Source organism: Mytilus californianus, unplaced genomic scaffold (genome assembly GCF_021869535.1).
Source record: "Mytilus californianus isolate M0D057914Y unplaced genomic scaffold, xbMytCali1.0.p SCAF_11, whole genome shotgun sequence".
NCBI lineage: Eukaryota > Metazoa > Mollusca > Bivalvia > Mytilida > Mytilidae > Mytilus > Mytilus californianus.
Window position 1 is genome coordinate 37347233 of NW_026262593.1, and position 15605 is coordinate 37362837.

The window sequence follows — 15605 nt, forward strand, 5'->3', positions numbered from 1 at the left end:
CACCTAGATATTAAATATTGAAATATATTTGCGCAAAAATACGTTAATATCAATCGATGACATATATGCGTCCGTACGATTGATTTTGACACATAAACATTTTTAAAAATTAGCAAAAAACATTGTTCTCTTGATTGTTTCCTATATTATGCATAGTGATGTTTTCGCTGTCGAATTCAAAATGGCGAAAAACCTTCCGGATCAGTGTTCATTGAACCAGTGTTGCACAAAAATGTTATCAGCACAGAGGTGATGATGCTTTATCAGAATAACAACAGGTCCTTGTAAATAAATAGCGTCAGACAAAAATCTTCGAAGCATTTTAAAATAGGGATTGGATTTGATCTAAAATTAGTTGAACCCTACATATGTTCTCGTGCCTGTTAGAAATCAGGAACCACGTCAGGTGCTGTTTTTAGTTATGTCTCTATGTGTAGTGTCTTTTTATGAATTAGGTGTCTACGGAAGATCTGTATAGTCTGTGATTTTATGCATTTTTTTTGTTGCAGTTCGTATGTTACCTTTATATGTCTTTAGTTCGATCGTTGTTGTTTGGTCACGATATCTTTGACGTTAACCCCAAAACTCCTTTATTCGTACTTACCGGAACAGTGTTCATTAACACAATGTCTTCGTAAAATTTCAGTTTCATTATCGAGACAATGATCATTCTTTTGACATATACTGGTTCTGACCCTTTCCTGTACACCAATCCCACATGGTTTTGAGCATGATCCCCATTGCCAGTCACTAAATTTTATTCCTATGCCATCAATGTCATTTAATGAAGCCGCTAAAAAAGTGTGAGTACTTGAAAGATCTTTTTTTGAATATTTTGCATCAAACATAATATTTTTAGGCGATATTTTTTTTATCTCCTTACAAAAATACATATAAGTTTCATCAAACATACACATCTATGTTCTTTGATGGATAGTTGTATCCAGCGTTTTGTATATACGCCAGTCAACCTTTCATTTGTCCAAAGATATTTCCCATTTGCGTCATTTGTTTTTTTCATTTGCGCCAAAAAAAAATATTTCATTTGATATAATAATTTAAGGTCAACAAATGCGAAAATAATTTGTAGATTACATCTAAGACCTTCCCGTTTCCTTTCTGTCCCTACTAACCAGTGGAGAAGGAAGTAAGATAAGTTTCTTAAACCTTTTAATATCAATATGTTAAATAGCACTTAAAGGTCTAGTTTACGACAATAGATAACACATTGATATCATACTTACATGTCCATTTTGGTAGAGTAATTGAAGGCAACATTGGTTTGTTTTGTCAACGCGTAATTCACCCCTTACTTTGAGAACAAATAATTAATACCGGCTGTCTTGCAATAAACCATTGTATCGCATTTTTGCGCCTGTTCCAAGCCAGGAGCCTCTGGCATTTGTTGGTCTTGTATGTTGGTTTTTTTTTTTTTTTTTTTAGTTCATTTATATGTTTCGAAGTTTAGTGTGACGTCCATTTTCACTGGACTAGTATACATTTTTGTTTAGGGGCCAGCTGAAGACCGCCTCCAGGGGCAGGATTTTTTCGCTGTGTTGAAGACCCTTTGGTGGCCTTGGACTGTTTTTTGCTCTCTTTGGTGGGGTTGTTGTCTCTTTTACACATTCCCTATTTCAATTCTCAATTTTATTGGTTATATATCTAAAAGAACTACGATCTTTCCAGAATTGATTTAAAATGGCACCAATTAATATCGATTTTTGGCGCAAAACGAAAAGTTAGTTTGACGCCAATGAAAATTTTTAATGACTCTTATACGAGTTTGTGGGTTTAGATACCAGAAAAACAACTAACTGCAACGAGATGCAAAGCTCTGATAATACCTGTTAAAATCATAAATTATGTGGTTCTAGAATCACATGTGCATTATTCCATGACAAAGTTTGTCCACTAAAACAATAGCATGCGCCAAAGTCGTCACGTCGCATCCATCCTCCGTCGCATTTAAGTGTATCCTCTGCCAATCCTATTACCAATATGATAGATATAAGAAGATGTGGTATGAGTGCCAATGAGACAACTCTCCATCCAAGTCAAAATTTATAAAAGTAAACCATTATAGTTCACAGTACGGTCTTCAACAGGGAGCCTTGGCTCGCACCGAACAGTAAGCTATAAAGGGCCCCAAAAAATTACTAGTGTAAAACCATTCAAACGGGAAAACCAACGGTCTAATCTATATAAAAAACGAGAAACGAGAAACACTTATGAACCACATCAACAAACGACAACTACTGAACATCAGATTCCTGACTTAGGACAGGTGCAAACAAATGCAGCGGGTTTAAACGTTTTAATAATATATATAATTTGTAAGTTTGCACAAAATATCATTTCTACATGCATAATTGTTATACTGGTTACTGTTTTTTTGCGATTCTTTTTACTTAACTGGATAAATAAGAAAAGTTGAGTCTTGTTTAGCCTGTGCACATGTGCATACTTTCATGCCACACACTTATACATTAAACCGATGAAAAACTTTTATAATGACAGTAGGAAATAATTTTGAACCTTAGTATAAGCGTTAGATTTAAATAAAATCGAAACCAATATTGTGTCCTCATTTCCAAATTGAAACCATAGAGGAAAGTGCTAAATGTAAGATTGAAGTATATAAATCTGTAAATAAAACAATTACACAATGCTTGTTAACTGTTGAACTTGTATAGTATCTAATGAAACAAGATATTTATATTGAAATATTGATCTCTAGACTGGTTCCTTGTCATTTATTTGTTTGACTCTAACAACTAGGGTGACTCAGATACCAGTATGTTGATCGTTTATAAAAAATACATATGTTTAACATTTATGCAGTAGAAAGAACTTTTGTTTTTGAATTGATAGCAAGTGGCATCGATTTTAAATCAATAATAGTTATCCCTTGCCTGAAAATTCAAGTCCCAGAATTTGACCCATTATTTAACCCATTATTCATAGGATCACATTCATGTAAATGAAGAATTATATATTGTCCATGGTTCCGCGTACTGTAGACACAAGAAATGTTTTAGTTTCATACAGAGAAAAAATTGTCGTTTGTTAGTAGTTTATTTGAAAGTAAGAATTCAGTTCTTTACAAAATAAGGAGATGTGTTATGATTGCCAATGAGACAACTATCCCCATAGACCAAATGGCGTAGATGTTAGCAACTATAGGTCGCCGTACAGCATATCATGTTATTAAAGGCACCGATATAGCAATATGTAAAACACTTTAACTGAGAAAATAGTATACGCTTGATTTATTTACAAAACAAAAACTAAAAAACAAATATGACATACAGCAACAAACGACAGTTAATGGGTTTACAGAACAGAGAATTATGGTCAAAACATAGAGAATAAAAGGAAACAAAATTAGTAATTGAAAAAACTAGGCATATAAATAAAAAAAAAAAAAGCCGAAAATAATGTGTAAAAGAGCAGATAACAATTGCATAAAATTATATAGCAGGAAAAAGTTGCATAAAGAGTAAAGAAATACAAAAATAAAGATCCCCTTCCCCCGATTCAGAACTTCATATATCTCTAAAGGATCTTTCACTATAAGAATGACCGGGACAACAGCTGGATGGTAAGCAATTCATGTGCTCAACACTTTTTCCTGTGCAGTTTTTCTCTCCAAATTGAGGATGTGAATTAGAACATTTGCAATAACGTAGACGGGTACCGACATCACACGTGACACTGCAGGGTTCCTTTATCCAAACGCTCCATTGTCCATCAACTGAAAATATATATGTGTTTATATTATTTCTTTTTATTATAATTTGTTTTTTAAAACAAAAAGTTGAAAAGATCATTGCAATTAGCAAGTCTTGAAACTGCGATGATGAAAAAAAGTGATCATTTACACTTTGAAGAGCTGTCTTTTTTTGTGGGTGACAAATTGTAATAGACCATTTTTAACTATAACGTTTCACAGTTACTGTATATTTCTGGTAGCATTGCAGCTGTGTGGGATAGATATAAAAATTGTTTTTAACAACATCATACATAATATTGCAGTTTTTTTTTCTTTTTATTCATATTTTTATGTAAAGATGTTTTGATTGATGATGCTAATTTCAACATTCAGGTTAAATTAGCATAGTCGCATTTTAAGATATTGACTGTGCATCACTTCTCGAAGGTAAATTTCAAAATTGTTCAAAATAGTTTCCGTCTTGCTTAATATCCGACCATGTTTTTTTTAATATATATAAATAAATTACTCTCCTTAAATTTAAGAATTTTAGAAAATCTCTAAAACGTAATCATTCCCACTTCTAGATATATAAAGTAAATAGAAATAGAAACAGAAACGACAATGCATCGTCGTTTTTTATATCATTCACTGATGTTCGATACAAGGGGACAACTTAGCTCCTCGAATATGTGACAGCAGTGACTTATCTGATCAACAAATTATGTTTTACCCTTTCTTGCATTGTTTTCTTTACCTTGGATATTTTCATTTTCGGGTATTGAATTTTACATTTATTCTTCTATTTAATGAAGTTTGTTGTTGAGTTTTCAAAATGACAAGGTTACAAAAAAGTTGTTACATGATGATGTTCACGGTACATATACATGTTCAGAATCATCTGAAAAGTCTGAACAATAAATTCATTATTAAAAGTGGCTTTTCATACAATTCAATATGTTGATGATCTGTACAGTAACTATTGTACAGTCTTTTAAGACCAGTAATGAACAAAACGCCCCCCCCCCCAAAAAAAAACATGTTATTCGACCCGAACACATAATTAGAAGCAACAAATACCAATTTTTAAGTCTTTTGTTTGACCCAGCCGGGGATCGAACCCATGATTTTCTGCAATCAAGGCGAACACGCTACCACGAATCCACCTAGATATTAAATATTGAAATATATTTGCGCAAAAATACGTTAATATCAATCGATGACATATATGCGTCCGTACGATTGATTTTGACACATAAACATTTTTAAAAATTAGCAAGAAACATTGTTCTGTTGATTTTTTCCTATATTATGCATAGTGATGTTTTCGCTGTCGAATTCAAGATGGCGAAAAACCTTCCGGATTAGTGTTCATTGAAACAGTGTTGCACAAAAATATTATCAGCACAGTGATGATGATGCTTTATCAGAATAACAACAGGTCCTTGTAAATATGTAGCGTCAGACAAAAATCTTCGAAGCATTTTAAAATAGGGATTGGATTTGATCTAAATTAGTTGAACCCTACACATGTTCTCGTGCCTGTTAGAAATCAGGAACCACGTCAGGTGCTGTTTATAGTTATGTCTTTATGTGTAGTGTCTTTTTATGAATTAGGTGTCTACGGAAGATCTGTATAGTCTGTGATTTTATGCTTTTTTTTGTTGCAGTTCGTATGTTACCTTTATATGTCTTTAGTTCGATCGTTGTTGTTTGGTCACGATATCTTTGACGTTAACCCCAAAACTCCTTTATTCGTACTTACCGGAACAGTGTTCACTAATACAATGTCTTCGTAAAATTTCAGTTTCATTATCAAGACAATGATCATTCTTTTGACATATACTGGTTCTAACCGCTTCCTGTACACCAATCCCACATGATTTTGAGCATGATCCCCATTGCCAGTCACTAAATCTTATTTCTATGCCAACAATGTCATTTAATGAAGCCGCTTAAAAAGTGTGAGTACTTGAAAGATCTTTTTTTGAATATTTTGAATCAAACATAATAATTTAGGCGATATTTTTTTTATATCCTTACAATAATACATATAAGTTTCCTCAAACATACACATCTTTGTTCTTTGATGGATAGTTGTATCCAGCGTTTTGTATTTACGCCAGTCAACCTTTCATTTGTCCAAAGATATTTCCCATTTGCGTCATTTTTTTTTTCATTTGCGGCAAAAAAAAGATATTTCATTTGATATAATAATTTAAGGTCAACAAATGCGAAAATAATTTGTAGATTACATCTAAGACCTTCCCGTTTCCTTTCTGTCCCTACTAACCAGTGGAGAAGGAAGTAAGATAAGTTTCTTAAACCTTTTAATATCAATATGTTAAATAGCACTTAAAGGTCTAGTTTACGACAATAGATAACACATTGATGTCATACTTACATGTCCATTATGGTAGAGTAATTGAAGGCAACATTCGTTTTTTTTTTTGTCAACGCGTAATTTCACCTCTGACTTTGAGAACAAAATCTGTTTTGAAAATTCCATCAATAATTATTTAATTTCCTTGGTATGTTCGTTGTGAAGGAGATCATTTTAAAGAAAAGTTCATAAATTATTTAACTCTACCAGTATTGTTTATACATATATACATATACCGTAAACATGTCACAACATACCGGCTGTCTTGCAATAAACCATTGCATCGCATTTTTGCGCCTGTTCCAAGTCAGGAGCCTCTGGCATTTGTTAGTCTTGTATGTTGTTTTTTTTTTTAATTTTAGTTCATTTATATGTTTCGGAGTTTAGTGTGACGTCCATTTTCACTGAACTAGTATACATTTTTGTTTAGGGGCCAGCTGAAGAACGCCTCAAGGTGCAGGATTTTCTCGCTGTGTTGAAGACCCTTTGGTGGCCTTGGACTGTTTTTTGCTCTCTTTGGTGGGGTTGTTGTCTCTTTGACACATTCCCTATTTCCATTCTCAAATTTATTGGTTATATATCTTAAAGAACTACGATCTTTCCTGAATTGTTTTAAAATGGCACAAATTAATATCGATTTTTGGCGCAAAACGAAAAGTTAGTTTGACGCCAATGAAAATTTTGAATAAATCTTATACGAGTTTGTGGATTTAGATACCAGAAAAACAACTGACTGCAACGAGATGCAAAGCTCTGATAATACCTGTTAAAATCATAAATTATGTGGTTCTAGAATCACCTGTGCACTATTTCATGACAAAGTTTGTCCACTAAAACAATAGCAAGCGCCAAAGTCGTCACGTCGCATCCATCCTCCGTCGCAGTTAACTGTATCCTCTGTCAATCCTATTACCAATATGAGAATATATATAATTTGTAAGTTTGCACAAAATATCATTTCTACATCCATAATTGTTGTACTGGTTATTGTTTTTTGCGATTCTTTTTACTTTACTGGATAAATAAGAAAAGTTGTTTCTTGTTTAGCCTGTGCACATGTGCATACCTTCATGCCACACACTTATACATTAAACCGATGAAAAGATTTTATAATGACAGTAGAAAATAATTTTGAACCTTAGTATAAGCGTTAGATTTAAATAAAATCGAAACCAATATTGTGTCCTCATTTCCAAATTGAAACCATAGAGGACAGTGCTAAATGTTAGATTGAAGTATATAAATCTGTAAATAAAACAATTACACAATGCTTGTTAACTGTTGAACTTGTATAGTATCTGATGAAAGAAGATATTTATATTGAAATATTGATCTCTAGACTGGTTCCTTGTCATTTATTTGTTTGACTCTAACAACTAGGGTGACTCAGATACCCGTATGTTGATCGTTTGTGAAACAATGTGTACACATCATAATTTATAAAAAATACATATGTTAAACATTTATGCAGTAGAAAGAACTTTTGTTTTTGAATTGATAGCAAGTGTCATCGATTTTAAATCAATAATAGTTATCCCTTGCCTGAAAATTCAAGTCCCAGAATTTGACCCATTATTTAACCCATTATTCATAGGATCACATTCATGTAAATGAAGAATTATATATTGTCCATGGTTCCGCGTACTGTAGACACAAGAAATGTTTTAGTTTCCTACAGAGAAAAAATTGTCGTTTGTTAGTAGTTTATTTGAAAGTAAGAATTCAGTTCTATACAAAATAAGGAGATGTGTTATGATTTCCGATGAGACAACTATCCCCATAGACCAAATGGCGTAGATGTTAGCAACTATAGGTCGCTGTACGGCCTTCAAAAATGAGAAAAACCCATACAGCATATCATGTTATTAAAGGCACCGATATAGCAATATGCAAAACAATTTAAATGAGAAAATAGTATACGCTTGATTTATTTACAAAACAAAAACTGAAAAACAAATATGGCACACAGCAACAAACGACAGTTAATGGGTTTACAGAACAGAGAATTATGGTCAAAACATAGAGAATAAAAGGAAACAAAATTAGTAATTGAGAAAACTAGGCATATAAATAAAAAAAAATTAAAGCCGAAAATAAATGTGTAAAAGAGCAGATTACAATTGCATAAAATTATATAGCAGGAAAAAGTTGCATAAAAAGTAAAGAAATACAATAAAAAAGATCCCTTCCCCCGATTCAGAACTTCATATATCTCTAAAGGATCTTTCAATATATAAAAAACCTGGACAACAGCTGGATGGTAAGCAATTCATGTGCTCAACACTTTTTCCTGTGCAGGATGTTGGTTAGAACATTGGCGTTACGTAGTCGGGTACGGACATCACACGTGACACTGCAGGGTTCCTTTATCCAAACGTTTCATTGTCCATCAACTGAAAATATATATGTTTTTATATTATTTCTTTTTATTATAATTTGTTTTTTAAAACAAAAAGTTAAAAAGATCATTGCAATTAGAAAGTCTTGAAACTGCGATGATGAAAAAAAGTGATCATTTACACTTTGAATAGTTGTCTTTTTTTGTGGGTGACAAATTGAAATAGACCATTTTTAACTATAACGTTTCACAGTTACTATATATTTCTGGTAGCATTGCAGCTTTGTGGGGTAGATATAAAAATTGTTTTTAACAACATCAAACATAACATTGCAGTTTTTTTTTTCTTTTTATTCATTTTTTTATGTAAAGATGTTTTGATTGATGATGCTAATTTCAACATGCAGGTTAAATTAGCGTAGTCGCATTTTAAGATATTGACTGTGCATCACTTCTTGAAGGTAAATTTCAAAATTGTTCAAAATAGTTTCCATCTTGCTTAATATCCGACCATGTTTTTTTTAATATATATAAATAAATTACTCTCCTTAAAATCTCGAAAACGTAATCATTCCCACTTCTAGATATATAAAAGATTTTGATTGCTGATCAAATAGATGTTAATAATTCAGAAAGAGGTTTCGTGGAGCACTTGGAAGACCCAGCAATATACCGTTGTTTGTAAGGACACTTATGTAGTGTAGGTATCTAATACAGTGATGGAAGATCCAGTTCTTCATCTTTGGTTGAAATTCCAAAGGAACATAGAACAGACCTATGATTATCCAGGATTAACTCTTTGGTAAGTGTCGTGAGGATATATGTTGAGTTTCCAAGTGCATTGTCAATACCTAATTCATTTATCAAGCAGTTTATGTAATGAGATTTACACACAAAAACGATGTTGTTTGGGGCTTTATCTGCGGGGACAACAACATATTTGTCATCGAGGTAGGACAAGTGTTTTGCAACATTTGGGTCTTTAAAGATTGACGTAGCATGGGTATTGATATATATATATATATATATATATATATATATATAAAGTGCCTAGAAAATCAACCTAACAATGGTAGAGTAGATCTGATTCTTTACTTCCTCCCGGGGCTGGAACCTGTACATTTCACTTCATACTTCTACGACAACTTCGCCTAGCATTGCGCTGACGCCTTTATTTTTAAATTAATATTTAGATCCATTTTGTTAGATCTGGTGATCAATTTATTTGGCAATCGCCAATGGCAGTCAGCAGGGTTTAAGAACATTAGTTGTTCGACCTGATAGTCAAATGCGTTTTGTCAAAATAGACTTTTTCACTTTTTTTTTGGTCTTTTGGAAATTGTTGTTTGTGCTGTATTTAGACCCCTCTACCACGAAATTTGTTTTACATGCACACGTATAAAAATTGCGGTTTTTATCCAACGCAATCATAGGTTAAATACCAAACAGAAAACAATAAACTTGTGGTAAAGATGGTATACCACAAACATGAGGTGCAAAAATTTGTACACCATATCCGGATTTCGGCAATTAATGTCTCTTCAGTGATGTTAGGGATCGAAACGGTATTTGGAAGGCCATATAATTTACCCCAATTTAGGAAAGACTCTTGAATTTAAAGAGTCGAAATAGGATGAACGGATCATATAAACCCGAAGGAAAATATAATACAAGCCCAAACGAAAAAATATATAAAAGTCTAAATTGAAAACAACGTCCAAACCTATGATTGCGTTGGATAAAAACCGCAATTTTTATACGTGTGCATGTAAAACAAATTTCGTGGTAGAGGGGTCTAAATACAGCACAAACAACAATTTCCAAAAGACCAAAAAAAAGTGAAAAAGTCTATTTTAACAAAACGCATTTGACTAACAGGTCGAACAACTGATGTTCTTAAACCCTGCTGACTGCCATTGGCGATTGCCAAATAAATTGATCACCAGATCTAACAAAATGGATCTAAATATTAATTTAATACCAAACAGAAAACAATAAACTTGTGGTAAAGATGGTATACCACAAACATGAGGTGCAAAAATTTGTACACCATATCCGGATTTCGACAATTAATGTCTCTTCAGTAATGTTAGGGATCGAAACGGTATTTGGAAGGCCATATAATTTACCTCAATTTAGGAAAGACTCTTGAATTTATAGAGTCGAAATAGGATGAACGGATCATATAAACCCGAAGGAAAATATAATACAAGCCCAAACGAAAAAATATATAAAAGTCTAAATTGAAAACAACGTCCAAACCTATGATTGCGTTGGATAAAAACCGCAATTTTTATACGTGTGCATGTAAAACAAATTTCGTGGTAGAGGGGTCTAAATACAGCACAAACAACAATTTCCAAAATACCAAAAAAAAGTGAAAAAGTCTATTTTAACAAAACGCATTTGACTAACAGGTCGAACAACTGATGTTCTTAAACCCTGCTGACTGCCATTGGCGATTGCCAAATTAATTGATCACCAGATCTAACAAAATGTATCTAAATATTAATTTAATACCAAACAGAAAACAATAAAATTGTGGTAAAGATGGTATACCACAAACATGAGGTGCAAAAATTTGTACACCATATCCGGATTTCAACAATTAATGTCTCTTCAGTGATGTTAGGGATCGAAACGGTATTTGGAAGGCCATATAATTTACCTCAATTTAGGAAAGACTCTTGAATTTAAAGAGTCGAAATAGGATGAACGGATCATATAAACCCGAAGGAAAATATAATACAAGCCCAAACGAAAAAATATATAAAAGTCTAAATTGAAAACAACGTCCAAACCTATGATTGCGTTGGATAAAAACGCAATTTTTATACGTGTGCATGTAAAACAAATTTCGTGGTAGAGGGGTCTAAATACAACACAAACAACAATTTCCAAAAGACCAAAAAAAAGTGAAAAAATCTATTTTAACAAAACGCATTTGACTAACAGGTCGAACAACTGATGTTCTTAAACCCTGCTGACTGCCATTGGCGATTGCCAAATAAATTGATCACCAGATCTAACAAAATGGATCTAAATATTAATTTAATACCAAACAGAAAACAATAAACTTGTGGTAAAGATGGTATACCACAAACATGAGGTGCAAAAATTTGTACACAATATCCGGATTTCGACAATTAATGTCTCTTCAGTGATGTTAGGGATCGAAACGGTATATGGAAAGCCATATAATTTACCTCAATTTAGGAAAGACTCTTGAATTTAAAGAGTCGAAATAGGATGAACGGATCATATAAACCCGAAGGAAAATATAATACAAGCCCAAACGAAAAAAAATATAAAAGTCTAAATTGAAAACAACGTCAAAACCTATGATTGCGTTGGATAAAAACCGCAATTTTTATACGTGTGCATGTAAAACAAATTTCGTGGTAGAGGGGTCTAAATACAGCACAAACAACAATTTCCAAAAGACCAAAAAAAAGTGAAAAAGTCTATTTTAACAAAACGCATTTGACTAACAGGTCGAACAACTGATGTTCTTAAACCTTGCTGACTGCCATTGGTGATTGCCAAATAAATTGATCACCAGATCTAACAAAATGGATCTAAATATTAATTTAATACCAAACAGAAAACAATAAACTTGTGGTAAAGATGGTATACCACAAACATGAGGTGCAAAAATTTGTACACCATATCCGGATTTCGACAATTAATGTCTCTTCAGTGATGTTAGGGATCGAAACGGTATTTGGAAGGCCATATAATTTACCTCAATTTAGGAAAGACTCTTGAATTTAAAGAGTCGAAATAGGATGAACGGATCATATAAACCCGAAGGTTTTATATACATACATACATTCATATAATTATATACATTGTGTGCAAAGTCCATCATTACCGTTAATGTTATTTATCTGCGATTTTATTTCAAATTGCAAAAAAGAACCAAAGAAACAGTACGAGAATATTCAAGTACGTGTTAGAGCTGACGTGTATTTCATAAATATTGTAACACATGTGGAAGAATGGGTATAATCCATCACAATATTGCTTGTTCTAATGTTCATATAACTATAATTTAACACTTACAATTACGAAAATTGAAAGACAGTTTTATACTCTTTATGCATCACAAATAAGAGGCAAGCAATAGCAAGGGGACATTTAAAACTCATCAATCGAGAGAAACTGACAACAGCACGACAAAAAACGAAAGATTACAAAAAGACATACATAGATATAATAAGATGTGGTATGAGTGCCAAAGACAACTCTCCATCCAACTCACAATTTGTAAAAGTAAACCATTATAGGTCAAAGTACGGCCTTCAACACGGAGCCTTGGCTCACGCCGAACAGCAAGCTATAAAGGGCCCAAAAAATGACTAGTGTAAAACTATTCAAACATACATGTTCACAAAACTTATACAAGTGCATGCAATAGAATACTGAAGACTGAGCAAGACAAACCTCATCAAAAACTAGGGGTGATCGCAGGTCAATTGATAGTACATTGTACAAAAATTAATGTTATGGTAAATATTGAGATCACCCCCGGTTTTTGGTGGGGTTCTTTTGCTCAGTTTTTAGTTTTCTTTGTTTTGTTTGGTGTACTGTTTGTTTTTTCGTCGTTTTTCGTATTTTGCCATGGCATTGTTAGTTTGTTTTCGACTAATGAGTTTGGATATCCCTTTGGTATCTTTCCCTACTCTTTTATGAATATAATACAATATTCATATCGTGTATGAGTTTTTTCAAATTCATCGTTATCATTTTGCATCGTATTATTCTAATTTGTATTGTTTATCCATGAGGAATTAAAATAATTGATTCTTTACAAGGTATTGCATGTATGTTATCGTTAAACTTTGTATTACATGTACTTAGAGATAGCTTGTGCAGTATAATTTTACATTTGTTGACAGTCCTTGAACCAATATGTTACAGGAGAAATCTACTTAACTTATAGCAGTTCAGTATTCTGATTACCTAAGTTAAGATAAGAGTCAATAGTTTTTGCAGTGTTTTTACGCACGTATGCAGGTTATGGACTTTTATAGATCAATGAACATTTCAAACGCACCAATTTAACAATATAGTTTAGTTATTTTTCCTTAAATTGAATTTCTTTCACTCGCAAGGTCAAACTCCGATAATGTGAAAACGGAAGAGTCGAAATACTTCACATTAAATATTTAATATAATTTACACACATTATTCATAATATCAAAATGTTTTAAAACTCATTATATTATTCATGGTATATTGTTGAACATAATTCTGATACTACATCGTAATTTTAAAAACGTTTTTAATTTCAACAAAATAGTGGAAAGACGTCCTTAACCAACATTAATTGAGTTTATCTGAGAAACAAAATATAATATTGGTTTTGGTTAAGAATGTCCGTATTCACTTTCTTTTTAGCGATATTTATTACAAAATTCGTAAAATCTACAAAATTACAACTCTGACACTTCCTATGCATTTTTTCTTTTAAATATTTGCTTACATGTTTCAAAAAATACTCAATGATGTTGCTATAACATCAATGTGCAAATATGAATCTGCCTAACTGCTAATTTTACTGTAAAAACAAAGATTGAAAGACTTCTTGAACATGGCACTAGTAAGAAAGTAATTTAAACGAAATTGACCCTATCTATATACCAATTTTAATGTTGTTTAGTAGGCATTTGGATTGGCAATTGTGAACCAACAGCCGGTTGACGGTAACTATCGTAGTATTATTTAGCAAATTTCCGATTAGATAATATCAACGATAACAATTTAAATGCACCATATGCGCATTACGACGATAAATGTCTGTTTAGGGATGCTCAAAGAAAGGACTCATTATTACAACAAACCTATGTCAACTAAATACCTTTAAAACGTTGTGTTAACAGTGACAAGGTAGATGGTCACATATATTTAAACAACTAAATTATGGTGAAAGTTACTTCTTTTGATATACATGTGCTGCATTGGCACTCATACCATATCTTCTTGTTTATACTAAGTTTAGTTTCATCTCTGACCATGCCACGAAAAATTTAAAAAACTTTATTTTCGTTTAATTTCCTGACACCTGTCATATAAAAGAGGGTCCGAATGGATGGTTCTCCATTACTGTATCCTTTATTTGTTTATGGCATGTTTCTCTATTCTATATTTATTTTTTCTCTTATTTTCTATTCTTTATATCATAGTTCCGCAGTACTCTCTTTTCTTTATTTTTTGGGCCTATTTTTTTATTCTTTATATTTTTTGTTCTTTATTCTGCACTTCTTGCCCAGTATACTCTATTCCATAAACCCAATGAAGACCCTCAAAAAACCATACGAGATTAATTATTACATTCAAGTTTGAAGTGCAGTTTTATCATAATGGTAAAGTGTATATCTTAACTAATTATGTTTATATGCATGTGTATTGTAAATAAGGTAAATGAAATGTACACCATTTACAAAAACATATTTTTCTATCATTAAAAAATAGTGTAAAATTGCCAAATATGCAATTAATGGTTTATCAAAGACACGAATCACTTACCGAATAGACTGTCCGCTTCTGGTTTGTCATACAAGTATGGTGCAATTATCAAAAATAAAGATAAAGTTAGCAGTATAGATAACGAGCTGCCAAAAATTATACCAGACACACAAGATCTCCAGCTAATTCGTCCCAAAAATTGATATATTCTTTGTCTCTGGACTGACGCACCATTAGAGCTGTTGAAAAGAATATCGTTGTCCATTTCAACTGATTTCATATATAACATTTATACATGTAGGCGAAAAAGTCGCCTGTTATTTAACGTAAACAACATGAAAAGTGGTGCACTAGTGACTGTTTAAAACAATAATAAATCGGTACTCTCTTGTGATGTAATTAAGTCAGATACTTATATGTAAGATCCGACATCCTTATTTACCTATATTTTAAACTTGTTAGCTTGTTTATACAATTAAATTCTAAATTTGTTAACGATTTTGGCAACTGCACTTTTTAAGGTTTTGGTTTTTAAACGACATTAAGGGAATTGTTCCGTGAAATTTCGTTTGAGTTTTATAAATCTTTAAAAATAATTTTTCGAAATTCTAAGTTAATATTTGAAAAATGCTTTTGTATAACCTTATTTTCTTATTATGATACGAACTCTGACGATTTTTTGTCTATAGTCTTTTATCAAT

At 32.2% G+C, this 15605-nt stretch overlaps 1 protein-coding gene across 3 annotated transcripts in view; it reads right to left on the reverse strand.

Moving 5' to 3' along the window:
* Positions 1–15266, reverse strand: part of LOC127720024 (hemicentin-1-like) — a 38104-nt gene extending 22838 nt beyond the window's left edge. For all 3 annotated transcript variants that reach the window (XM_052226435.1, XM_052226436.1, XM_052226437.1), the window contains exon 1: positions 14965–15266. In XM_052226435.1, coding sequence (XP_052082395.1) covers positions 14965–15193 — 229 coding nt within the window. In that variant the 5' untranslated portion in view covers positions 15194–15266. The remainder of the gene's footprint in view (positions 1–14964) is intronic.
* Positions 15267–15605: the final 339 nt, after the last annotated feature.